Raw genomic sequence first — 24,758 nt, 5'->3', positions numbered from 1 at the left:
GGTGAGTGGTTTGGCGGGAAAAATGGTTATGGGACAGGTAACTAAAGGTGACTCAGGTCAAAGCAGGTGACCGGGATTAGTTAGGACGGAGCAGGTGACCAGGGCAACAGATGTCAACTACTGACTAGAACTGGTGGAAAAGGTTGTTTACTGAGACTGCGAGGAAGTTAGACTTTAAAATGCAGGACAAAGACTGAACATACTGACACGCCGATTCTTTGAAGGGAAATTTAGAACTCATTGTATCCTAACATTATTCAGACTTAAAATAGTTTCCAATCTAGTGGGCAAAGTCACTCCATGTATTCCGTGAAGTCAACCAGTTCCATCAAGGAGAGAGTTGGGGCCGCTGGGAGCGCGTGGACCGTGGGCTCCGGGGCGGCGCCTGCCCGGGCACCCCGGCCCCGTCCACGCCCCGCAAGAGGAGCTCGCTGGCCGCGCCACGCGGGAACGGGCCGCCCCGGGGTCTTGGGCGGGAGGCCCTGGCTCCCTCTGTGGGGAGCCGTAGGGCCATGCGGGCTGCCAAGACATCGAGGAGGGGAGGCGCCTCTCCTGAGCTCTTGGCGCAGCGACCCCAGGGCGCGGAATCATCGCGGAAGGGCTCGGCTTGCCCGGGCGCCGGTGCCGCCTCTGGTGAGGTTCCCGCGAGACTCTTCTGAGTCCTGGACTCACCGCAGGGCGCCCCGCCGCACGGGTCGAGAACCTTGGGGCTTCTTGGACACCTGCCACCCGTTGCCACCAAGGCCGGAACTCCTCGGAGCGCCTAGCGACGGAGCCGACGTGGTTGTGGCGCGAGGCTGACGTGACCTCGGGTTCGCCTACGTCCCTCGGGAAGTTTGTCCCGGCCTGGCTCCCGTAGGCGGATGCTTCACCGCTCCCACCCCGCTGGCTCCCAAGGCATGTTCGGCAGTCGCGGCGCAGTCGCTATGGCGTCACTGTCCTCGCGGCCAATCCAAGGGCTGCGCGCGTGTCCCTTACGCGCTTCTACCGCCGGGAAGAAGGGGTGTGTGTCGCGCCTGCGCAGTGGTCCTGGCCACCGGCTCGCGGCGCGGGGAGGCTGCTCCCAGCCGCGCGCGAGTCAGACTCGGGTTGGGGTCCCGGCGGCGGTAGCGGCGGCGGCGGTGCGAGCATGTCGTGGCTCTTCGGCATTAACAAGGGCCCCAAGGGTGAAGGCGCGGGGCCGCCGCCGCCTTTGCCGCCCGCGCAGCCCGGGGCCGAGGGCGGCGGGGACCGCGGCTTCGGAGACCGTCCGGCGCCCAAGGACAAATGGAGCAACTTCGACCCCACCGGCCTGGAGCGCGCCGCCAAGGCGGCGCGCGAGCTGGAGCACTCGCGTGAGTGCGGCGGAGCGGGGCGGGCGGGACGGTCGGGACGGGCCGGGGAAGCGGGAACCCTGGCCCTTGCTGCTCCTCGCCGCTGTCGGCAGCCACTTCCCGGGCGAGACTGCGCCCCCGGAGCACCCCCGGCCGGAGCCGTCTCGCGTGCCGGGAGGATCGGACTCTTGCCGTCACCCTTTTGCAGCTCTCCAGCTGTCAGGAGCGGGTCAGGTGCGGAAAGCGGTGCGGAGGTGGCGCTCATAGGTTACCGGGGTCAGGGCCTGGGGCTGGCCGTGGTCTTCAGTTACCGCCGAGTGTGTGGGATCCTTCTGCGCTTGCTGCCTCCACGTGGCACAGGCCAAGGCGTGTCCAGATCGGTAGATGGGTTTGTTGGGTGGTTGCTAGCAGTTTCCACATAACAAGGGAAGCGTATCTGAGAGTTACTTGGTTCTAACGAGACTCTAGCAGATTTGTACTTCTTGTTGGAAGACGTTAGCATTTGCACCGCGAAGTCTGTGAAGCCTCGGGTCAGGCCGTGCTGCCCAGCTGGAGTAAATCCCTGACCCAAGGCTCTCAGGGTGTGAGCACTCACCATGTTGTTCAGGCTGGTCCTGAATTCTGGCCTCAGGTGATTCACCCACCTCGGCCTCCCAAAGCGCTGGGATTACAGGCGTGAGCCGCTGCTCATGGCCTTGCTTGGTAATTTTAATGATCAGGTGAGGATGGGAATGGAGGGCTGGACTTCAGGGCACCTCGGAGGACAGCGGACGTTGGTGACTGACTTTCTTGCTGCAGGCTTATTTGGAGGGTTCCTTTCTGTCCTAGTTCCTGGAGGTTTTCACCCGCTAACTTCACTTAGAGATTGAAACTTCTCCCACTTCCAGAAGCTAAATCGTAGTTATCAGCCTGCAGCCCCCTGCAGTGGTACAGGCCTGGTTGAGCAGCCTCAGGCCGCCGAGGACCGCCTCCCCATGGTGCAGACCTGTGCCTCTGAGTCGCTCCAGTCCTGGCGGCCCCAGACAGAGCTCCTGACCCGCAGTCCGCTCTGCCCGTGTTGCCTGTGCCTTGGCCTGCCCTCTCTGTGGTGGAGCGGCGCCTGCGGCAGGGTCTCCAGGTGCGCCGTGGGGAGCCCTCCGTCAGTGTTTGTTTCCTGTGGATTGTGTTCCAGGTGTGGGCTCTTTCGTGTTGGTCCCTTCCCTCGTTCCTGGCCTCACTGCTGGCTGGTGAGAGAGGTTTCTCCAGAGTTTACCGCCGCCTTTCCCCGGGCGCTCTCTGCCCTGCCTGTCTGCCTGGTAGCCCCTCTGCAAGTCCGTCCCCTCCGGACGCTCCTGGCTTCCTCCGTGCCCCTTTCCTGGCAGCAGGGTCGCCGAGATTCGGCCGGAGCCGGTTGCTTTGGCCTTGCTGCTCTCCAGGCAAACGGGCGGTTCCTCCTCACAGACTGGCTGCCTCTGTCTCTGGAGGCTACTAGCCCCATGCTGCCTCGTTCCCAGAGTCTTCCCTGACCCCTCCTCCGGCCTGTCCTTGGAAGCCAGAGCAGCACATTGTCCCAGAACTGTCTGTGAGCACCAGCGCTCACCTTGCACTCCACAGAGGGGGTGGCTGGAGGAGACCCTTGTGCCCTGTGGGTGTGAATTCACGTGCTGGGACGCACGTCCCTGGAGGAGACCCTCGTGCCCTGTGGGTGTGAATTCACGCGCTGGGATGCGCATCCCTGGGAACCCTCGTGCCCTGTGGGTGTGAATTCACGCACTGGGACGTATGTCCCCGGGGACCCTCGTGCCCTGTAGGTGTGAATTCACGGGCTCGGACGCACGTCCCTGGAGGAGACCCTCGTGCCCTGTGGGTGTGAATGCACGCGCTGGGACGCTTGTCCCCGGAGACCCTTGTGCCCTGTGTGTGTGAATTCACGCGCTGGGTCACGCGTCCCCGGAGTCCCTCGTGCCCTGTTGGTGTGAATTCACGCGCTGGGACACACGTCCCTGGAGGAGACCCTTGTGCCCTGTGGGTGTGAATTCACGCGCTGGGACGCGCGTCCCCGGAGACCCTCGTGCCCTGTGGGTGTGAATTCACGTGCTGGGACACACATCCCCGGAGACCCTCGTGCCCTGTGGGTGTGAATTCATGTGTTGAGACACACATCCCTGGAGACCCTCGTTCCCTGTGGGTGTGAATTCACGCGCTGGGACGCACGTCCCTGGAGGAGACCCTTGTGCCCTGTGGGTGTGAATTCACGCGCTGTGATGCACGTCCCTGGAGGAGACCCTCGTGCCCTGTAGGTGTGAATTCATGCGCTGGGACGCACGTCCCTGGCACAGGGTCACTCCAAGGTGGTGAATGATTGTTCTCATTCTAATAACCGAGAGGCCACAGGGGCACCTGACCTGCTCTTTCCTCTCTCCTCCTCCCCAGAGTCATCGGGGGTGGGAACTGTCAATGAGCCATTTTCAGGGGAGGGAGTGGCCTCAGCTTAATCCAGCCAAAGATCCCCTCGGGAGGAAATAGGCAGAGCGCCTTACTGTGACACCCACGTTCCTGTCACTGCTCTGCGGCAAGACCCTGGGGAACTGACACACCCTCGGCCCCCTCGGGGTCAGAGTGAGAGTGGTTGAGGGCCCGGGGCCACTTCAGCCCTTGGATTCCCGAGCTCAGCAGCCAAACCCGTTCTTGACCTGGTACTGTCTTCCCTGAGAGGCAGGTCCCGGTCTCATCTATGCTCTGTTCACTGGGGCCCCTGAGGTTGGCTACCAAGGCGCTTCCTGAAATCTGACGCTGGTGCCCATCAGCCCAGTTCATGCCTAACCACAGGCCCAAGCAGACCCACCCCAAACACCAAAGCGTCGCTGCCTCAGTCTAAATGCAACGAGTGCTCCCCATGGCACTTCCCGCCTGCGTCAGTCACCTCCAGAAATTACACCTGAGCTGAGAACAGACGCTGGGCTCTAGTTAGTGACGTGTTTGCTGCAGTTGACTCTGAAGGCTTAAAAAAGTGAGACAGGCTGCGGAAGGAAGAGAGACGGGAACAACGCACCAACCCAGGAGCATCGGAGGTCCCTGCCTACTTTACGCGTCTTTCTGTGTTAGAAGATTTATATGTTTATTTATTTATTTGAGACGGAGTTGCTGTCTGTCGCCCAGGCTGGAGTGCAGTGGTGCAATCTTGGTTTATTGCAACATCCACCTCCAGGGTTCAAGCAACTCTCCAGCCTTGGCCTCCCGAGTAGCTTAGTTCACAGGCGTGCACCACAGTGCCCTGCTCTTTTTTTGTCTTTTTAGTGGAGACGGGGTTTTGCCATGTTGGCCAGACTGGAGTTTTTTTTTTTTTTTTCAAGTCTCTGTCTAGCTGGAGTGCAGCGGTGTGATCTGGGTTCACTGCAGCCTCTGCCTCCGGGGTTCAAGCCATCCTCCCACCTCAGCCTCAAAGTAGCTGGGATTACAGGCTTGGGTCATTGCGCCTGGCTAATTTTTGTATATTTAGTAGAGATGGGGTTTCACCACATTGGTCAGGCCGGTCTCTAACTCCTGGCCTCAAGTAATCCACCCGTCTCAGCTTCTCAAAGTTCTGGGAGTACAGGAGTGAGCCACCGTGCCCAGCCAAAAGATTTTTATGGTAAAGTTTTATGATGGGAAAACTGTCATCCCAGAAAATTTTGAGACCTGATGCTGAGGCCTCGGCAGCTCAGAGAATACGTACTTCTGTCCCACAACACCCAAACATTGACCTGTGTCAGTTCCCCTCTAGGAACAAAATGTAACTGAGAACTTTGTTGTACACTTGCCCTGGTCACCCTGAGCTTGTTGGCTGGTATCCGATTCTTATTCTTTCCCTTTCTTGCCTGCGTGTGCTTGATGGATCAATGACAGTAGCCATTGGAAGCTTAGGAAAAGCAAACGTAACGTGAAAAAATGGACACTTTACCCATCGCCTGACTTTGTGTTGAATTGGGAAAGAGCCTCCTCCCGTCCGCGTGGGGTGGCCTTCCTGATGTGGCTCTCCAAGACCATCCCTGGGGGGATAAAACCCCACAAATGCATCAGGCCATGTGCTGGGGATGGGGCATCGTCACACCAGGTCTGACTAGGAAGGAGGATGGTGAGGCAGGGCTGGGGGCTTTGAGGTCGAGGGGTGGCCGTGGATTCCAGAAAGCCCCTTGGCTGGTGTGCATGCCTGCCCAGCGGCATCCGCGTATCCTAACACCTGCCCTCCGTGTCCCTGCGTCTGCAGGTTATGCCAAGGATGCCCTGAATCTGGCGCAGATGCAGGAGCAGACACTGCAGTTGGAGCAACAGTCCAAGCTCAAAGTGAGTGGGGCCAGTGTGGGTGGGGAGGCTGGGGTGCACATGGGGTTCAGGCGAGGAGATTGGTGGGGCTACTGCCGGTGGGTAGGGCCAGAGGCGTGTACAGGGGCAGCGGTGCCGCCCAGGGCCGAGCTTGGGCGCCTCATTTCACAGAAGGAAACAAGGGGAGGTGATAGACGCTGCTGCAGTGCCACCTGAGAGGGAGGGCCGGTGTTGGTGAGGGCGTCTGGTCGTCCTGAGGGCCTGGGTCTTCTTGATGTTCTCACCTCATTTCATTACACTCAGCAGGATTTTTTTGTTTTATTTCGTTTTATTTATTTATTTTGAAACGGAGTCTCTGTTTCCCAGGCTAGAGTTCTGTGGTGCCATCTGGGCTCACTGCAACCTCCGCCTCCTGGGTTCAAGCAATTCTCCTGCCTCAGCCTCCTGAATAGCTGGGATTACAGGCACCCGCCACCACACCTGGCTAATTTTTATATTTTTAGTAGAGACGGGGTTTCACCATGTTGGCCAGGCTGGTCTTGAACTCCTGACTTCAAGTGATCCACCTGCCTCGGCCTCCCAAAGCGCTGGGATTACAGGCTTGTGCCACTGTGCCTGCCCTGTTTCATATTATTATTTTTTGATAGACAGAGTCTTAGTCTGTCTTCCAGGCTGGTGTGCAGTGGTGTGATCTCAGCTCACTGCAACCTCTACCTCCCGGGTTCAACCTCCTTCCTCAGCCTCCGAGCAGCTGGGACTACAAGAGCCTGCCACCACATCTGGCTAATTTTTGTATTTTTAGTAGAGATGGGGTTTCACCATGTTGTCCAGGCTGGTCTTGAACTACTAACCTCAGTTAATCCACCCACTTTGGCCTCCCAAAGTGCTGGGATTATAGGCGAGAGCCATCGCACCCGATCCACTCAGCAGGATTCCTAGAATAAGCATGAGCTCTGCCTTCAGTGCAGTCCAAAAGGGGGTGTCCGGCCTCCCTCCCCGGGGGCCTTCACAGGCTTCTGCTGGTGCTTCTGTGCCTGTGGGTCTGGATTCCTCCAGGGCCTGAGCCTGGGTGCAGATGTGGCTGGAAGCCCGGAGCCTGCTGCACACACTAGTCTGGGCACGGAGTCTCTGCCGTGCCGGAGCCGTGCAGACAAAGGAGCGGCTGTCAGGCAGCGCCAGCCCTGAGCAAGTACCAGCTGGTGAGTGCTGTGCTCTGCAGGAGTATGAGGCCGCCGTGGAGCAGCTCAAGAGCGAGCAGATCCGGGCGCAGGCTGAAGAGAGGAGGAAGACCCTGAGCGAGGAGACCCGGCAGCACCAGGCTGTAAGAACGCAAGAGGCCGCGAGGGAGGCAGCCCGGCTCGGGGGAACGGCCTGGGGCAGGACTGGGAGCTGGGTGCGGCCCCAGGGCGCTCTGGAGTCAGCACTTAGAGCTGCCCTTGGAACAGCCTTGCACAAATGTCTAAGACCTGTAAGGTCCCTCAGTGCTGAGCCAGACGGGAGGTCCCCGCGCCTCCCCACATTTGTGTGAGGCTGATGGCGCATTGGAGTCCCCGGCGCTCCGCCCAGTCGGCCCAGACTGCAGCACCTGGCTAAGATGTGTCTTTGCCGCCCTCTTCTCCCCCAGAGGGCCCAGTATCAAGACAAGCTGGCCCGGCAGCGCTACGAGGACCAACTGAAGCAGCAGGTGAGCTCAGCCTCCCCTGCAAGGTGCCTGCGTCCCTGAGAACGTAGGCGGCTTTGTGGGACCGGTCAGTGGGTCAGAGGCCACAGGGCAAGAACGCCGGGGTTGCTGATGGTGGGTGCTAGAGCACGGGAAACTACTCGGACAGACACGCACCGGCACATGTGTACAGGCACACATGCAGAGACGTGTGCACACATGTACACGGAGACACAGGCACCTGCCCACACGGACGTGCACACACCCACGTGGACACTCACACCTGTAAACACACCCCCATACACACAGGTACGCACATACACCCCACACACAGGTATGCACACCCCCCCACACACAGGCGCACACATACCCCACACAGGCTCACCGGCACCCCCGCACTTGGGCACACACACACCCCCGCACACACAGGCACACACCTACACGGGCATACCCCCCCATAGACGGGCACACACACGCCCACACACCCCCCCACACACAGGCGCGCACACACCCTCCTGTACACATGGGCACACCCCTCCAGCACACATGGGCACGCACACAACTCCCCCACATGGGCGCACAGACCCCCCCCCTCACACACACAGGCACACCGCCACACACACGGACACAAATGCCCTCCCCTGCCACAGGGACACACCCACCCCTGCACACGGGCACACATTACCCCCCCCCCCCCCCGCACGGGCACACACACACCTGAACACACGGCACACACCCCAGTGGGTGCACAACCCACCCACCCACGGACACAATCATCCCCCGCACTCGGGCGCAGTCACCCCCTGCACTCGGGCACAATCACCCCCTGCACACACGGGCACAGTCACAGGTTTTAAAGGCTTTTTTTCTGCGGCTTCTCAGCAACTTCTCAATGAGGAGAATTTACGGAAGCAGGAGGAGTCCGTGCAGAAGCAGGAGGCCATGCGGCGAGGTAGGCTGTCTGCTCTCCTGGCTGAGGCAGAGGTGGCAGGGGCTGCTCGTGGACCTCAGCGCCCGACAGACGCTTACCCGGCGTGTACTCTGAGCCTGAGTTCTGCGGCCCGGCCCCTCATAGCTACCAGTGCAGTGGGTGAGGCCTGCTGGGGCTCCGTGGGGTGGGGCTCCCTCTCGGAAGACACCTCTGTCTTCAAGTGGACGCCAGGGTCTGTGCGGGGAGGGCAGGAGCTGCTTCACTTCATGGGAAGTACATGGGTCTTTTTTTTTTTTTTTTTTTTGAGACGGAGTCTCGCTCTGTCACCCAGGCTGGAGTGCAATAGCCCGATCTCAGCTCACTGCAACCTCTGCCTCCCGGGTTTAAGCAATTCTCCTGCTTCAGCCTCCGGAGTAGCTGGGATTACAGGTGCCCGCCACCATGCCCAGCTAATTTTTTTGTATCTTCAGTAGAGACAGGGTTTCACTGTGTTGGCCAGGCTGGTCTTGAACTTCTTGATCTCATTATCCACCTGCCTTGGCGTTCTACAGTGCTGGGATTACAGGCGTGAGCCGCTGTGTTCTGCCTAGAACATGGGTCTTTATTGTCCTGGTCTCTAGTGGGGATCCACAGGTATTTGGTGCCATGTGGCATTTGTTGGCGAGTGCTCCAGGCAAACGTCTGTCACCACTTTTCACCGCGCGTGGGCTTGTGGCGAGATGTGTGTGTTTAATATTCAGTAGCCAGGCACATGGCACGTTACGCGTCTCTGAGTTCTGACAGCTGTGTTTCTGTGTGAGGGGGGCTTCCTTCGGAACTCCGCGTTCTGGTTTTTTGCTTTAAAGGGCTCTTCCTGAGAAGTTGCCTAGGCCTCTGGGTCAGATTTCTGCCCTAATCCATGGGCAGGGCACTGTCCCTACCAAGGTCTGTGTGTGTCTGTGGCATGGACGTGTCCGTGGCCTTAGCCTGTTGGTGGTGTGGGCCGTTCCGTGGCATGGGCCTGTCTGTGGTGTGGGCCTGTCCGTGGCCTTAGCCTGTCAGCACCGTGGGCCTGTCCATGGTGTGGGCCAGTCTACAGTGTGGGCGGAGGTGGACGTGCTGCACTGCATGGCGCTGAGCTGCCCTGACTCTCTGGGGCAGCCACCGTGGAGCGGGAGATGGAGCTGCGGCACAAGAACGAGTTGCTGCGAGTGGAGGCCGAGGCCCGGGCGCGCACCAAGGCCGAGCGGGAGAATGCAGACATCATCCGCGAGCAGATCCGCCTGAAGGCGGCCGAGCACCGTCAGACCGTCTTGGAGTCCATCAGGTGAGCACTGCCGAGGCCCGGGCCGGCCACAGACGGAGTCCCACAGGTGTGAGTCGCTGGTCCCAAGGCGCTCTTCAGCTCTTCCAGGCCTGGCCGCCGTAGGCTGACTCCTTGGTGGGGGCACTGCCTCTCTGTCCTGGCAAGGCCGGGCCGCCATGTCAGGGCCTCACCCTCAACCTGCTCTTGCTGCGTGGCACGGATCTTCGTGTCCTTCCTGGTCACACCACTGCTTTCCCCGCAGGACGGCTGGCACCTTGTTTGGGGAAGGATTCCGTGCCTTTGTGACAGACTGGGACAAAGTGACAGCCACGGTAAACATACTCGTGAAACAGGGCTGGCAGGTGGCTGAGGAGCAGCATGTGTGGGCCTCCTGGAGGCCCAGGTCCTGTCCCTGCCGGGTCTGCATAGCCCTGTAGCTCTCCCAGCACGGAGCAAGCCCACGTTGGATCTGCTGGCCTCGGCTGCTCCTCCCTCCTTGAGCTGGGAGAAAAAAACGCAGTTGCCAGCCTGGGCCACACGGTGAGACCCCATCTCTACGAAGAATAAAGCATTAACTGGGTGTGATGGCGGAACCTGTGGTCCTGCTACTCGAGAGGCTGAGGTAGGAGGATCACTGAAGCCCAGGAGGTTTGGGCTGCCGTGAGCTGAGATCGCACCACTGCACTCCATCCTGGGTGACAAAAAAGTCCTTGTCTCAAGAAAAAAAATTGTCGATAGTGGTGGCTCACACCTATAATCCCAGCACTTTGGGAGGCAGAGGGAGAGGCAGGCGGATCATGATATCGGGATCGAGACCATCCTGGCTAACACGGTGAAACCCCGTCTCTACTAAAAAAAAATACAAAAAATTAGCCGGGTGTGGTGGCGGCATCTGTAGTCCCAGCTACTCAGGAGGCTAAAGCAGGAGAATCACCTGAACCCGGGAGGCAGAGCTTGCAGTGAGCCGAGATCACGCCACTGCACTCCAGCCTGGGCCACAGAGTGAGGCTTCTTCTCAGAAAAAAACAAAACCAAAAAACCAGAAGGCAACCCTGACTCCATTTTGCAAAAACCTTCTTTATTCCTTATAAAACCCTGAGAGTTTGAAGTTCACAGATTCCTCTCTTGTTTAAAGCCTCACTCTTTGTGCGCAGTCTCCGGCCTGCTGTGGTGACGCACCACGTCGCACATGGCTGCGTCCTCCGTCCCCCGCCCGCCCAGCACACAGTGGGTGCCTGGCACTTAGTGGGCACTTGCTCTGCCGTGGTGCCGGCGCCCAGTGCTGTGACTGCAGCACCTGCCGGTAGCCTGGTCAGTGTGACGGTGAATGTCGCAGGTGGTGTTGCTGCCATGTTGGTGAGACGGTGTCACGTGAGGACATGACGGAGCTACTAAATGCGCTCCTGACTTTTGTTTGTTTGTTTTTAGAGACAGGGTGTTGCTGTGTGGTCAGACTGGAGTGCAGTGGTGCCATCTCGGCTCACTGCAACCTCCACCTCCCCAGTTCAAGCAATTCTCCTGCCTCAGCCTCCCGAGTGACTGGGATTACAGGCTCACATCACCACGCTCAGCTAATACAGGCCTGTGCCACCAGGCCCGGCCAATTTTTGTATTTTTAGTAGAGATGGGGTTTCACCATGTTGGCCAAGCTGGTCACGAAGTTCTGACCTCAAGTGATCCACCCATCTTGGCCTCCCAAAGTGCTGGGATTACACGAGTGAGCCACCGGACCTGGCCTAATTCATTTTTTGTTTGATTATTTTTGAGACAGACTTTTGCTCTTGTTGCATAGGCTGGAGTGTAATGGCGCGGTTTCAGCTCACTGCAATCTTTGCCTTCCGGGTTCAAGAGATTCTCCTGCCTCAGCATCCCAAGTAGACGGGATTACAGGCATGTGCCACCATGGCCAGCTAATTTTTTGTATTTTTAGTAGAGACGGGGTTTCTCCAGTTTGGTTAGGCTGGTCTCGAACTCTTGACCTCAGGTGATCCACCCACCTCAGCCTTCCAAAGTGCTGGGATTACAGACCTGAGCTACTGCGCCCAGCCGGCCTAATCGATTTTTAAAACGAGTTAGAGATTTTGGGTTAGTCTTGTTTTCCAGGAATAAAATACCATTTTTAGTGGCCAAGAATGTACCAGAGGTTGTGGCCCTGTGACATATCCGGCTGGGTCTGCCCAGGGCCCTGCTCAGCGACCGGGGCTTTGTAGGATTTATGCTGCCAGTTGCAGAGAAAATGGCCCTGAGTGAGGGCGCTATGACTGCCCCACCTGCCTCCTGTAACCACGTGGCTGTGGGATTCAGGGCCGGGAATTCGGGTTCCTGTGGGGCCAGCGCACGGCCCCGTGCTTCTCCCTCGGGCGGAGAGAGGGTGGGGGCAGCCCCGTGCATCTCCCACTCTAAGAGGGAGGGAGGGTGGGGCCGGTGCGCCAGTGCGGTGTCTCTGCTGCAGGTGGCTGGGCTGACGCTGCTGGCTGTCGGGGTCTACTCAGCCAAGAATGCCACGCTTGTCGCCGGTCGCTTCATCGAAGCTCGGCTGGGGAAGCCGTCCCTGGTGAGGGAGACGTCCCGCATCACGGTGCTGGAGGCGCTGCGGCACCCCATCCAGGTAGCGGCGCGGGCCTGGCCCTCCCTGAGTGCAGTTCCTGGCTGAGTCCCTTCTGCCCCACGAGCATAGCCCACGCATACACTCCTGTCCCTTCCCTTTCCCCGGATAACGGGCACCCGCACGCTGCTTCACGGGTGGGTTTTCCTGTCTGGCACTGTACCTTAGGGGTCTGCATCAGTGAGACCCTTCACCTGTCTGCCTCAGTCTCCCCCGCTCAGGGCTCTTGATGGGGCCTGGGAGCACATCGGGGTCCTTTCAAGACCCGGGACTTGGGTGTGCGGCCGTCTGTCGGGGAAGCTGCTACAGGTCACAGTGTCTGGCGGCCTCCCTGGGGAGCTGCGCCACTCGCCAGCCCTCCAGGTGCCTGCTCTCCACACAGGGGTGGCGGGGTCTCCACAGGTCACTCGGTGGGTGGTTAAGAAAATAAAAGCCAATAAGGAACCGGAAAATGTCCCTAATCCCAGCAATAGCCGCCCGGTCTCCCGGCGGGGCGGGGTTCCAGCTCCGGGCCAGTCCTGGCTGTGCTTCAGGGCAGCTCTGTTTCTGTGTGTTACCGAGCGTGTCTGTCCATTGGTGGCTGTCCTGTGGCTGTGGCAGGTGACCCAATGGTGCTTCCCCTTCCCCTCTGGCAGGTCAGCCGGCGGCTCCTCAGTCGGCCCCAGGACGCGCTGGAGGGTGTTGTGCTCAGTGTAAGTCGGTGTGCCTGGGACCGGGGAGGCGCAGGGAGGGGACCCCGGAGCTGGGCCAGGCTGTAGCCCTTGCTGGCGCTTGTAGTGGCGCCCAGGAGCTTCTGGCTCCTGAGATGTGACTGCTGGGATCGTGCCGGGGATAGATAGGCTGCCCGTGAGCTGGGCGGCTCCCCGAGGAGTGGAGTCCGCACCCGGGCATTCCCGCAGCCCCTGCCCCCGAGGCTTCCATGGGTGCAGAGTGTGTCCCCCAAGCCCCCGTCTTCCCCGGCAGCCCAGCCTGGAAGCACGGGTGCGCGACATTGCCATAGCAACAAGGAACACCAGGAAGAACCGCAGCCTATATAGGAACATCCTGATGTACGGGCCACCAGGCACCGGGAAGACGCTGTTTGCCAAGGTGAGAGCGCCTGGCTGCGCAGGTGGGCCAGGGGCCGCTGGGGTCTTACCTGCCTGCAGGTGTCTGGGGGGCTCAGCCGCCTGGGGAATGGACCCCCCTTAGGCCTTTGCTCACCCTCATGTAGGCTCAGGGTGCTGGTATGGGCAGCAGCGCCTCCCATCTTCCAGGCAGGGGACGTCTCCTGTCTGGCAGGCAGTGGCTTCCAGGGAGGGACGCCGGCAGGGGCTCCACACTCCAGGCAGAGTGTGCAGGCTTTGCAGAGGCAGAGAGAACATCTGTTCTGTCTCCCCTCACCCTTCCTGTCCAGAAACTCGCCCTGCACTCAGGCATGGACTACGCCATCATGACAGGCGGGGACGTGGCCCCCATGGGGCGGGAAGGCGTGACCGCCATGCACAAGCTCTTTGACTGGGCCAATACCAGCCGGCGCGGGTGAGACGTCCCCACAGCACGCACCAGGCCCTTTGCTGCGGCCCAGCAGGCTGCGTTCTCGGGAAGGGGGTCCAGGTGTCTTTTGGGGACCTTGTCTTTCTGCAGCTCTGTCCTTGTGGCCATGCAGGAGGCCCAGTGGAGGGTCCCTCGGAGGGAAAGTCCCCTGAGTGTGGACCCTGGTGGACACGAGGCCCCCAGCGTGTGGAAGCTGCCAGTGGGATACTTAGGGCAGAAGGAAGGTGGGTGGGTGCAGGGGGAGAGGGGTCTTCACAGCTGCAGGGGAGGCTCCTCCACAGCCGCCCTCCCTCCAACACGCGTGCAGGTGGACGTGGGCACTGGTTCCCTTTTGTAGAACCATTTGAAAGTTAGCTGAAGACAGCATGGCACGCACCCTTCAATAGGCCCCACAGTGACCCCGCGCAGGGCACAGCCTGGGCACCCTTGCGGCCTCAGCTGTCCTCGTTGCCACCACGTTCCTCACGGCTGGCACTCTCCCCTCTGGCCTTTGACCTTTCACTTTAGAAGACCCTGCCCCTGGCGTGGACTCTGAGCGGCCACCAGTGCTACACTGGGCAGGGTGGGGGTGAAGCCTGCAGGGTGGAGTCTGTTGCCCCGTGTGTGGTTGGCCGGTATGTGGGTGAAGCTTGCGGGGCAGAGTTTGTTGCCAGCGTGTGGTTGGTTTCCCATGGCCTTGCGAGGCCGGGCCATGGTCAGTTGCCCAGAGGCCAGGCTGATCGGCTTCTGTCAGGTCCAGGACTTAGGGCTCCTCATGGGTCAGAGCCTGACCCTGTGGGAATCTGCCCACTTGGCCTGCACCCCGTGGGGATCTGCCTGCTCGGCCTGCTCCCACCGCAGCTGGACGCTGCTGTGGGCTGCTCCTGGCGTCACTCTCGCCCTGCTTGGCCTCTCTCTTGTTCACAGCCTCCTGCTCTTTGTGGATGAAGCAGACGCCTTCCTTCGAAAGCGAGCCACCGTGAGTGTCACTAAGCCTCTGTCTGGCCACGATGGGGTGGTGAGGTGGGCACAACCGTCTGCCTGGGCCAAGCTGCAGCGCTGTGATCAATTTCTTTTTCTCTATAAGCTTTGTGTGAAAAACAGCTATTTTTTTTTTTTGGGGGGCGGGGACAGAGTCTCACTTTGTCTCCCAGGCTGGAGTGCAGTGGCGCAATCTCGGCTCACTGCAAGCTCTGCCTCCTGGGTTCACGCCATTCTCCTGCCTCAGCCTCCCAAGTAGCTGGGACTACAGGCGCTGCCACCACGCCCGCCTAATTTTTTGCATTTTTAGTAGAGACGTGGTTTCACCGTGTTAGCCAGGATGGTCTCGATCTCCTGACCTCGTGATCCGCCCGTTTAGGCCTCCCAGAGTGCTGGGATTACAGGTGTGAGCCACCACGCCTGGCCGAAAAACAGCATTTTTTAGGTCAGCTTAAAGATAAGTTATGGCTTTTGAGGTTTTTTTGTTTTTTGAGATGGGGTCTCGCTCTGTTGCCAGGCTAGAGTGCAGTGGTGCGATCTCGGCTCACTGCAGCTTCCACCTCCTGGGTTCAAGCGATTCTCCTATCTCAGCCTCCCAAGTAGCTGGGGTTACAGGCACCCACCACCATGCCCAGGCAATATTTGTATTTTTAGTAGAGACGGGGTTTCATCATGTTGGCCAGGCTGGTCTCGAACTCCTGACCTCAGGTGATCCACCTGCCTCGGCCTCCAAAAATGTTGGGATTACAGGCATGAGCCACCGCACCAGGAGGCCCTGGTCTATTTTAATTTTTATTTGTTTGAGAGGAAGTCTCACTCTATCGCTTAAGCTGGCTTGCAGTGGCGCAATCTTGTCTCACTGCAACCTCCGCCTCCTGAATTCAAGCAATTCTCCTGCCTCAGCCCCCTGAGTAGCTTGGATTACAGGCTTTTGCCACCATACCCAGTTAAGTTTTTTGTATTTTTAATAGAGATGGGGTTTCACCATCTTGGTCAGGCTGGTCGAGAACTCCTGACCTCCAGTGATCCTCCCGCCTCGGCCTCCCAAAATGCTGGGATTACATGCGTGATCCACCACGCCCAGCCTTTTAATTATCATTTTAAGACAGGGTCTCTGTCGCCCAGGCTGGAGTGCAGGGGCGATCACAGCTCACTGTTGCCTCGAGCTCTCGGGCTCAAGCAATCCTCCTGCTTCAGCCGCCCAAGTAGCTGGGACTGCAGGGGTACAGTGCAATGCCTGGCTAATTTTTTTGTAATTTTAGTAGAGATGGAGTTTCCTCAGGTTGCCCAGACTGGGCTCGAACTTCTGAGCTAAAAAGATTTGCCCGTCTTGACCTTCTGAAGTGCTGGGATTACGGTGAGCCCCCACGCCCGGTCAGGCTTTCTTTTCTTTTTTTTTTTTTTTTAAGGCAGAGTTTTACTCTGTCGCCCACGCTGGAGTGCAGTGGTACAATTTCAGCTCGCTGCAACCTCTCCCTCCCAGGTTTAAGTGATTCTTGTGCCTCAGCCTCCCATGTAGCTAGTACTACAGGTGTGCCACCACGTCTGGCTAATTTTTGTATTTTTAGTAGAGACGAGGTTTCACCATGTTTGCCAGGATGGTCTCAAACTCCCTACCTCAGGTGATCTGCCCACCTCGGCCTCCCAAAATGCGGGTTACATTCGTGAGCCACCGCCCCTGACCGTGGTCAGGCTTTTGAGTTTAGATCCATGAAAGTGTCGCCACGTCCCTGCTCCCTGCAGGAGGGAGGCCTGCGGGACTTTCTGCTGTAGCTGTTTACAAGGCTTTGCTCCTGGTGCCTAAGGCTGGAACCTTCTCTCTGCAGGAGAAGATAAGCGAGGACCTCAGGGCCACACTGAACGCCTTCCTGTACCGCACGGGCCAGCACAGCAACAAGTGAGGGAGCCCCTCGGGTCCTGGGCCCCCGGGCACGGCTGTGCAGCCGTCGCCTTTGGTTCCCACCGAGGGACCTGAGGGTCCCTGGCTCACAGTGCTGGGCAGCTGCCGTGGCCTCAGTGTGCCCACCTCGGATGTCCCCCGGGAACGGCCCAGCTCGGGACAGCGCGGGGTGTCACTGAGGAACATGCGGGGGCCTCCCGGGCAGAGCTGGGGTCAGTCCTGTCGTCACAGCCCTGTGCGGCGCCGCCCCAGCTTGCAGGTCCCCGTGCCCCTAGGTTTCTGCGGTCCTGTGCCTGCAAGGGAGGTGGTCTCATCGTGTGAGGCTCTGCTGGGTCTCCCTTGGAGGGTGTGGGTGCCCTGGGGTGGGAGATGGAGACACGTTTGCTCCCATGGGAAGCTGGGCACGAGCAGGTCCTGTGTGTCGGGGCGGAACCTGGAGCCTTGGTCCCCCGCCCGGATGCTGGCCAGGGTTGCACCCTCCAGGCTTGGGGCCCACCCAACTTTGTGTGGCCTTTGTGGGCTGCCGCCCAGAGGTCCCCGGTAGGGTGACCGCCCCGTGGCCAGGCTCCCTAGTCCCTCCCAAATCCCCTAATTTTGAGTTTTCTTGGTCGCCTGGGCCCCTCCAGCCCCAGTCACGTGTCACACGGAGGATCAAGTCCTGCCGGTCGGCCATGGCTGACTCCTCAGGCACGTTGGGCTCGCTGGCTCAGCTGCTGCCGGTAGATGCTACCTGGAGCCCTGACTCGGGTCCTTCCGAGAGAGGCAAGGCTGGGGCCCTGCTGAGCCTCCACTGAACCCGGGCCCTGGAGGTCCTGCTCCTGGCTCGTGTGGGCGACTTCTCGACATGGACTCTCAGTCCCGCATCCCTGCTCCGAGCACAGTGGGGCTCAGGCAGCAGGAGGGAGTGGTGTTCCTGGCGCTGCCTATCAGGCTGGGCGAGGGTCAGCGGGAAAGTGCCATACGGGGGGAGAACAGAGGCCCAGGAAGCCAGGCCAGGCCGGGGGACAGCTGGGTGCGGTGGGGCAGGTGGCCGACCAGGGCTATGCCCGTGTCCTCGTGTTTCCCGCCGCTTAAGGTCTTCCCTGTGGGGGCTGAGGAGGCCCCGTTCCCCTCAGTGCAGCTTGGCCGGCAGCCCCAGCATCCTCCTCATCCTCCTCATCCTCCTCATCCTCATCATCCTCATCCCCCCCGGCCCCCGCAGGTTCATGCTGGTCCTGGCCAGCAACCAGCCAGAGCAGTTTGACTGGGCCATCAACGACCGCATCAATGAGATGGTCCACTTCGACCTGCCAGGGCAGGAGGAGCGGGAGCGCCTGGTGAGAATGTATTTTGACAAGTATGTTCTTAAGCCGGCCACAGAAGGAAAGCAGTAAGTGTCCCGCCCCACCAGCCTCCTGTCCCAGCAGCCCCCTGTCCCACCAGCCCCCCGTCCAGGGGCCCTCGCTCAGGGTCCACCCCGACCCCTGTTCTCCAGACCCACCCAGCAGGCTACTTCTCCAGGGTGGGCACCACCTCCCTGCCACGTGCTTTCACGCAGGAGCCGCATGGGCCCCAAGGGTCCTAGAGGCCGCATCCAGGGAGGTCCTGCCACCCTTTCCTCATCCCCACCTGAGAACATGAGAACAGCCTGGTGGCGTCTCCTCGGCTTTGGAGGCAGAGTCCACCATCACTTACAAACCTTTAACATTCCTTACATTCCTTTTTTTTTTTTTTTTTTTTTTGAGACAAAGTCTCGTTCTTGTCGCCCCAGGCTGGAGTGCAGTGGCACGATCTCAGCTGACTGCAACCTCTGCCTTCCGGATTCAAACAATCCTCTTGCCTCAGCCTCCTGAGTAGCTGAGATTACAGGTGCCCACCACCATGCCTGGCTAATTTTTTTTTTTTTTTTTTTTAGTAGAAATGGGGTTTCACCATATTGGCCAGGCTGGTCTCAAACTCCTGACCTCAAGTTATTCACCCTCCTCAGCCTCCCAAAGTGCAGGGATTACAGATGTGAGCCCGGCCTCTTTTACGTTCCTTTTCACTACACGGAAGGCTGTGAGGAAATCCTGTGCTCGGCCACCCCCAGGCCCTGGCTGTGAGGGGAGGTGACGTGGAGTGTTGCTCTGAGACCCCCATGTCGGGATTCCAAGGAGAGTCTCCTCATGAGACCCCCGTGTCGGGACTGGAGGGAGAGGCTCCTCATGAGACCCCCGTGTAGGGACTGGAGGGAGAGGCTCCTCATGAGACCCCCGTGTCGGGACTGGAGGGAGAGGCTCCTCATGAGACCCCCGTGTAGGGACTGGAGGGAGAGGCTCCTCATGAGACCCCCGTGTCGGGACCGGAGGGAGAGGCTCCTCATGAGACCCCCGTGTCGGGACCGGAGGGAGAGGCTCCTCATGGTCCACTGCTGGCTTCTGGCCTGGCCTCCCTCCAGCTGCCACACCCGGCCCTGGAGCCTCATGGTATGGGGCGCGGCTCCTGCTGCACATGTGCCTTGAAGCCTTCAGGCTCCCCATTGCTGGCGGTGGGTGCAGCAGGCACGGTGGGCAGAGCCCTCCAGGTGATGAGGGGCCCTGGCGCCACACGCCAGTTGCCTCAGGAACACTCCAGATGAGCAGAGGCTGCTCCACTTCTTGGCGTCCCCAGAGCCCCGGTTTCTGAGTCCTTCTGTGCACCTGACCCAAATCCCTGCTGTCGCCAGTGACGACAAAAGAGAGACTGGTTGCCGCTGCCGCCTGCTCCATGCCAGCCCAGCTTTCCGGGCCTCAGTTTCCCTATGCCCTCCCCTGCCCTGGGCTCCCCCACCCCATGGCTGCTCGTAGCTCTGGCACCATGACCCGGCTTCTGTGGCCTCCAGGCAGACGCTTTCGCTAGAAGTCGGGGCTCCGCCACTGCCACCATAAAGGCCACACGCCCTGCGGGTGCTGAGTGAGCAGCTGTGGGCAGGGCTGGTGTGAGGAGTGGTTGGGGCCATCTCCAGGCCCTGCAGCCACTCCCTGCTCAGGGCGGGCCTGGCCTGCAGCAGGGAGGATATGGAGCTGGGCTGGCAGAAGTAGAGAGCCCCTCCAAAGAGGATGTCTGGCGTGGGTGTGGGCCCGGCTGCCTGCCTTCCAGCCTCCACCTCGTGGTGTGGGATCCGTGGCCTCGGCCGGCCCACTTGGGACCTCCTTCCCCAGGCGCCTGAAGCTGGCCCAGTTTGACTTCGGGAGGAAGTGCTCGGAGGTCGCTCGGCTGACGGAGGGCATGTCGGGACGGGAGATCGCTCAGCTGGCTGTGTCCTGGCAGGTGAGTCAGGCTCCGGCACGTCCGCCCAGACGGGACCCCAGCTGCTGTGGAGATGCTTGGTTGCACCAGGCCTGTCCCAGCACCGGTGTCACACGGGAGCTTCTGTTGAGGGATTTTCTGTGCACAGACGTGACACGAGGCCCCCTGCCCCAGTCGGGCCACTCCACGCGGCGTTGCGCACCTGCTCGTGCCCTCAGGAGGGTGGGGCCACGTCGGTGGCTGACAGTCACCCGGGGCTCTCTGGAAGACAGTCCAGCATTGCAGGTGCCCGGGCTCTGCCAGGTGGGGCTGGAGGCTTCTGACTCTCACCTTGGCCAATAGGCACCTCCCTGTGTAAATGCTTGTCAGGACAGGCCCCACGTGAGTTGGGGGTTCGGGGTGGAGGGACGTTGTGTTTTCTGGACCAAGTCTGTGGGCTTGGTCCTGCTTGAGACACACGGGTGGGAGTGGCCTCTGGTTGTCCCACAGCCAGTTGTTCTTCGGGGGCACCTCTCCTGCAGCTCCATGGCTGCTCTAGGGCCAAGGAGCCGGGACTCACAGGAGTGTGGGCGTGGCCTTCCAGAAAGCTTTGGTCTTTGGGGGTTGCTGGAAAAGCAAAACCAGGTGGGTGGGGCAGAAGGTGCAGAGGCCATGAACAGGCATCGCCGCCTCTGGGGTCCGCAGAGTCTGTGTGACAACCTGGTCATTCGATCTAGCAGTGCATTTGAATGAATGTGTGACAGCTTAATGAAGTAGCCAAGTACCTTGATTTGAACGTTGGAGCCAGGGTTTATAGGGGGCTGTATTAGTCAGTACAGGCTGGGTTATGCCACCGTGACAGAGAGCCCCAGATCTCAAACCCCGTCCTTGTGGATCAGCTGAGGTCTCTGTTCCAGGCCATCCCCACTTGGAACCAGGTGTGTTTCCACAACTAAGAAAGCAGAGGCTGGGTGTGGTGGTGGCTGATGCTTGTATTCCCAGCATTTGGGGAGGCCACGTCAGTCAGATTATTTGAAGCCAGGGGTTCAGGACCAGCCTGGAAAGCAAGGCGAGACCCCATCTCTACAAAAAATGAAAAAATTAGCTGGACCTGGTAGCGCATGCCTGTAATGCCAGCTGCTTGGGAGGCTGAGGTGGGAGGATCCCTTGAGTCCAGGAGGTGGAGGCTGCTGTGAGCTGTGATTGTGCCACTGCACTCCAGCGTGGATTACAGAGCAAGACCCTGTCTTAAAAACTAAGAATAATTTGGAACGAGTGCAGTGGCTCACTCCTGTAATCCCAGCATGTTGGGAGGCTGAAGCAAGAGTATCATACACCTGAGTCCAGGAGTTTGAGACCAGCCTGGCCAACAAGGCCAACCTCACCTCTACTAAATATACAAAAATTACCCGGGCGTGTTTGTGGTGTATGCCTGTAGTCCCAGCTACTCAGGAGGCTGAGCCAGGAGAATCTCTTGAATCCAGGAGGCGGAGGATGCAGTGAGCTGAGATGGTGCCACTGTCCTCCAGCCTGAGCAATAGAGTGAGACTCCATCTTAAAAAAATAGTAATAGGCCAGGTGCGGTGGCTCACACCTGTAATCCTAGCACTTTGGGAGGCCAAGGCGGGCAGATCACGAGGTCAAGAGATGGAGACCATCTGGCCAAATGGTGAAACCCCGTCTCTACTAAAAATACAAAAATTAGCTGGGCGTGGTGGCGCATGCCTGTAATCCCAGCTACTTGGGAGGATGAGGCAGGAGAATCACTTGAACCCAGGAGGCGGAGGTTGCAATGAGCCGAGATTGTGCTACTGCACTGCAGCCTGGCAACACAGTGAGACTCCATCTCAAAAAACGTAAAACTAAACATAATAATAATTTGGGCTGGCCAGGTGCAGTGGCTCATGCCTGTAATCCCAGCACTTTGGGAGGCTGAGATGGGCGGATCGTGAAGTCAGGAGATCAAGACCATCCTGGCTAACATGGTGGAACCCCGTCTCCAATAAAAAATACAAAAAAAAAAAATTAGCCAGATGTGGCGGGCGCCTGTAGTCCCAGCTACTTGGGAGGCTGAGGTAGGAGAATGGCATGAACCCAGGAGGCAGAGCTTGCAGTGAGCTGAGATCGCACCATTGCATTCCAGCCTGGGCGACAGAGCGAACTCTGTCTCAAATAAATAAATAAAACAATAATTTGGGCTGGGCACAGTGGCTCACACCTGTAACCACAGCACTTTGGGAGGCCGAGGCGGTGGATCTCCTTGAGTTCAGGTGATCTGTCCCCTTTGTCCTCCCAAAGTGCTGGGATTACAGGTGTGAGCCACTGCGCAGGGCGTCTTGAATGTTTTTCTCATAAAAGTGTGTTGAATTTGGTCGAATGCTTTTCCTGCATCAGATGAGAGGGTCATGTGGTTTCCTTCCTCCACTCTGCTAATATTGATTGATTTTTGTATGTTGAACATTTCGTATGTGGAACATTGATTGATTTTCGTACATTGAACTATCCTTGCATTCCAGGAATAAATCCTGCTTGGTCAGGGTGTAGAATGCTTTTACTATACTGCTGAATTCATTTTGCTGAGGACTTTTCCCAACAATGCTCATCAGGGATATTGGCGTGTCATTTTTCTTGTGGTGTCTTTGTCTGGCTTTGATATGAGGGTAATGCTGGCCTCCTAGGATGAGTGAAGAAATGTTCTTCAATTTGTCCAAGAGTTTGAGGAGTGATGCTGATTCTTAATGTTTTGTGAATTCACATGTGAAGACATCAGGTCCAGGTCTTGTCTTTCAACTTTTATAGTTTGAAGATTTTAGGTTCCCAGAAAAGTTGCAAGAGTAGCACAGAGAGCTCCTGGGCCCGGGGCCTTGCCACGTGGTGAACATCATGTGTCACTGTTGGCCCCACCATGACTGGGTCTTGCCCCAGAATCCCACCCAGGAGGCCACATGACATTTAGCTGTCACTTCTGGTAGGCTCCTGCCAGGTCCTGTGATTCCTGGAGGGCTGGCCCCGTGAGCATCTGCTCAGCCCCTTTCCTCCGCTGGGCCCTGGGTGAGGTGCAGCCACTCAGGTGGACCTTGAGGGTCCCTGCACCTGTTTGCCCTCTCTTGGGTGGGCTCAAGACCAAAAATGATGTTGAGCAGTCCTGGGCCCCTGACCCACAGTGGTGGTCCAGCTCCGGTCAGTGTCTCCTGTGCTCCTGGGCCCCTGACCCACAGTGGTGGTCCAGCTCTAGTCAGTGTCTCCTGTGCTCCTGGGCCTCTGACCCACAGTGGTGGTCCAGCTCCGGTCAGTGTCTCCCCACACAGTGGCTTGGCGAGGGGTGGGCACTGGCAGAGGGGACAGGCACCACGGGGTCACCCCCATGGCAGGTTCTGTTGTGGTGACAGTGTTGTGGGAGGATGATGTGCTGCTGCCCCTGCACCCTGTGAGATGAATCCTGCCTCTGGGAGGTACAGCCGGGATGGGGTGAGGGACCCACTCAGCTGTCCGGGAAGGGTCCCCTGCCCTGTGTTTCCTCCAGGCGTCCTGGTGCGCTCCTGAGCATGGCGCCCAGTGGGGGTCCCCACACCCTCACCGTGACCCACGGGTGCCTCCCCTTGGGGACTCCATGCCCTTTGCTGGCATTGGGATGGAGAGTGACCTGTCTATGGCAGAAGGGCTGGACCTGAGGCTGCCTGAAGCTACACCGAGGGCCACAGCCCCAGCAGCTCCAGCCTCCACTTGCTAGATGCCAAGCCCTGTGCCCAGGAGGACAGGGAGGTGGGGGCAGGGGTGGCCTTGGTGCCACCGCTCATGTGCCTCAAGGTGGGCAGTGGCTGCCTCTGCCCTGGAGGCCTGTGAGGGTCAGGGTCTGAGGGTCTCAGGTGCACTGTGACCCGAGGGCACTGCCTGGCCACGGCTGAGACTCGCAGAGGGTTTGCAATTCCCACCTGCCTCTCGGAAGCTGCCCTGGGTCGGCCCTCAGTGAGGCTCCGCCTTGGGCTTTCTATTATTAGAAAGTCATTGAGCAACAGCAGTGCTGAGGACGCAGGCAGGGCTGTGGGCACTGCAGGGGCTGCCCCCGGTGTCCACACATGTGCTGGGCTCTGCCGAGGTGCGGGAAGCCTGTGTTTCACCCTCAGGCCATGCTGGAGCCCCTGGTTTGGCCCCTCCCCACCTCGGGGCCCTGGCGTGCATTTGGGGTGGGGGATTCCCATGGCGGCCTCCCTCAGCTCCCTCTCCCCACTAGGCCACGGCGTATGCCTCCGAGGACGGGGTCCTGACCGAGGCCATGATGGACACCCGCGTGCAAGATGCTGTCCAGCAGCACCAGCAGAAGATGTGCTGGCTGAAGGCAGAAGGACCTGGGCGTGGGGACGAGCCCTCCCCATCCTGAGTCCACAGCGAGATCCACACCTCACGGAGCCCTCCCACCCCCAACTTCCGGCCCCTGCACATTTAGGAAATATTCCTGGGTGGGGACTGGGCTTGTACCCAGGGCCTCTGTGCACCAGGATGTCTTGTGGTGGCGTCGGCCATTCTGCCCCCCAGGACACCCCCTGTTGTGGGCACTGGCTAGGGAGGGGCAGGCCTTCCTGCCCCTCGAGACACTCTTGGGAGATGCATTTTCCGTCTGGCTCACAGGGGGAGGGGGATGCTTTGCACCCCAGCCCCTCCACAGGCCACTGGGAAGGTGGGTGCTGGCTGAGCCCCGGGGCAGCAGGAGCCAGGCAGGTGATATCTTTGTTCTCGGCTCCCACAGCAGAGCTAGGTGAGGGGGCGCCTGCTGGGACCAGACCCAGGTGGGGCAGCCTGAACCCTGCTTCCCCCTGTGGCCGGCATGCCCCGACCTTTCACACACTGGTGACCCTGAGAAACCCCAGGCTGTGGCCGGGAGGAGGGAACCTGGCCGGGGTGTCTGAGGCCACACTCTGAGCTGGCCGGTCCAAGCCTGTGGCTGGAGCTGGGGTCTGTTTACCTAATAAAGTCCCAGAGGTGCCTCATTGCCCTGTCTCTTGGCTGGCACGGGGTGGGGTTTTGGGGGCCCCCTAGTGTCCCCCTGGGGTCAAAGGTGACAGAA

At 59.4% G+C, this 24,758-nt stretch overlaps 1 protein-coding gene across 1 annotated transcript; it reads left to right on the top strand.

Moving 5' to 3' along the window:
• The first annotated feature begins 982 nt into the window (after window positions 1-982).
• LOC129010614 (ATPase family AAA domain-containing protein 3A) lies at window positions 983-24,681 on the top strand. Its single transcript, XM_054445104.2, has 16 exons — window positions 983-1,334; window positions 5,539-5,615; window positions 6,814-6,915; window positions 7,219-7,278; window positions 8,137-8,206; window positions 9,326-9,491; window positions 9,733-9,802; window positions 11,923-12,078; window positions 12,711-12,767; window positions 13,039-13,164; window positions 13,472-13,596; window positions 14,518-14,569; window positions 16,398-16,468; window positions 17,673-17,840; window positions 19,630-19,738; window positions 23,928-24,681. The coding sequence occupies exons 1-16, from the start codon at window positions 1,130-1,132 to the stop codon at window positions 24,072-24,074; spliced, it is 1,761 nt and encodes a 586-aa protein (XP_054301079.1). The 5' UTR covers window positions 983-1,129; the 3' UTR covers window positions 24,075-24,681.
• Window positions 24,682-24,758: the final 77 nt, after the last annotated feature.

The sequence above is a fragment of the Pongo pygmaeus genome, chromosome 1 (assembly GCF_028885625.2).
Source record: "Pongo pygmaeus isolate AG05252 chromosome 1, NHGRI_mPonPyg2-v2.0_pri, whole genome shotgun sequence".
Taxonomy (NCBI): Eukaryota; Metazoa; Chordata; class Mammalia; order Primates; family Hominidae; genus Pongo; species Pongo pygmaeus.
The sequence above is the reverse complement of the archived record's forward strand: the minus strand, read 5'-3'. Positions and strand labels throughout refer to the sequence as shown.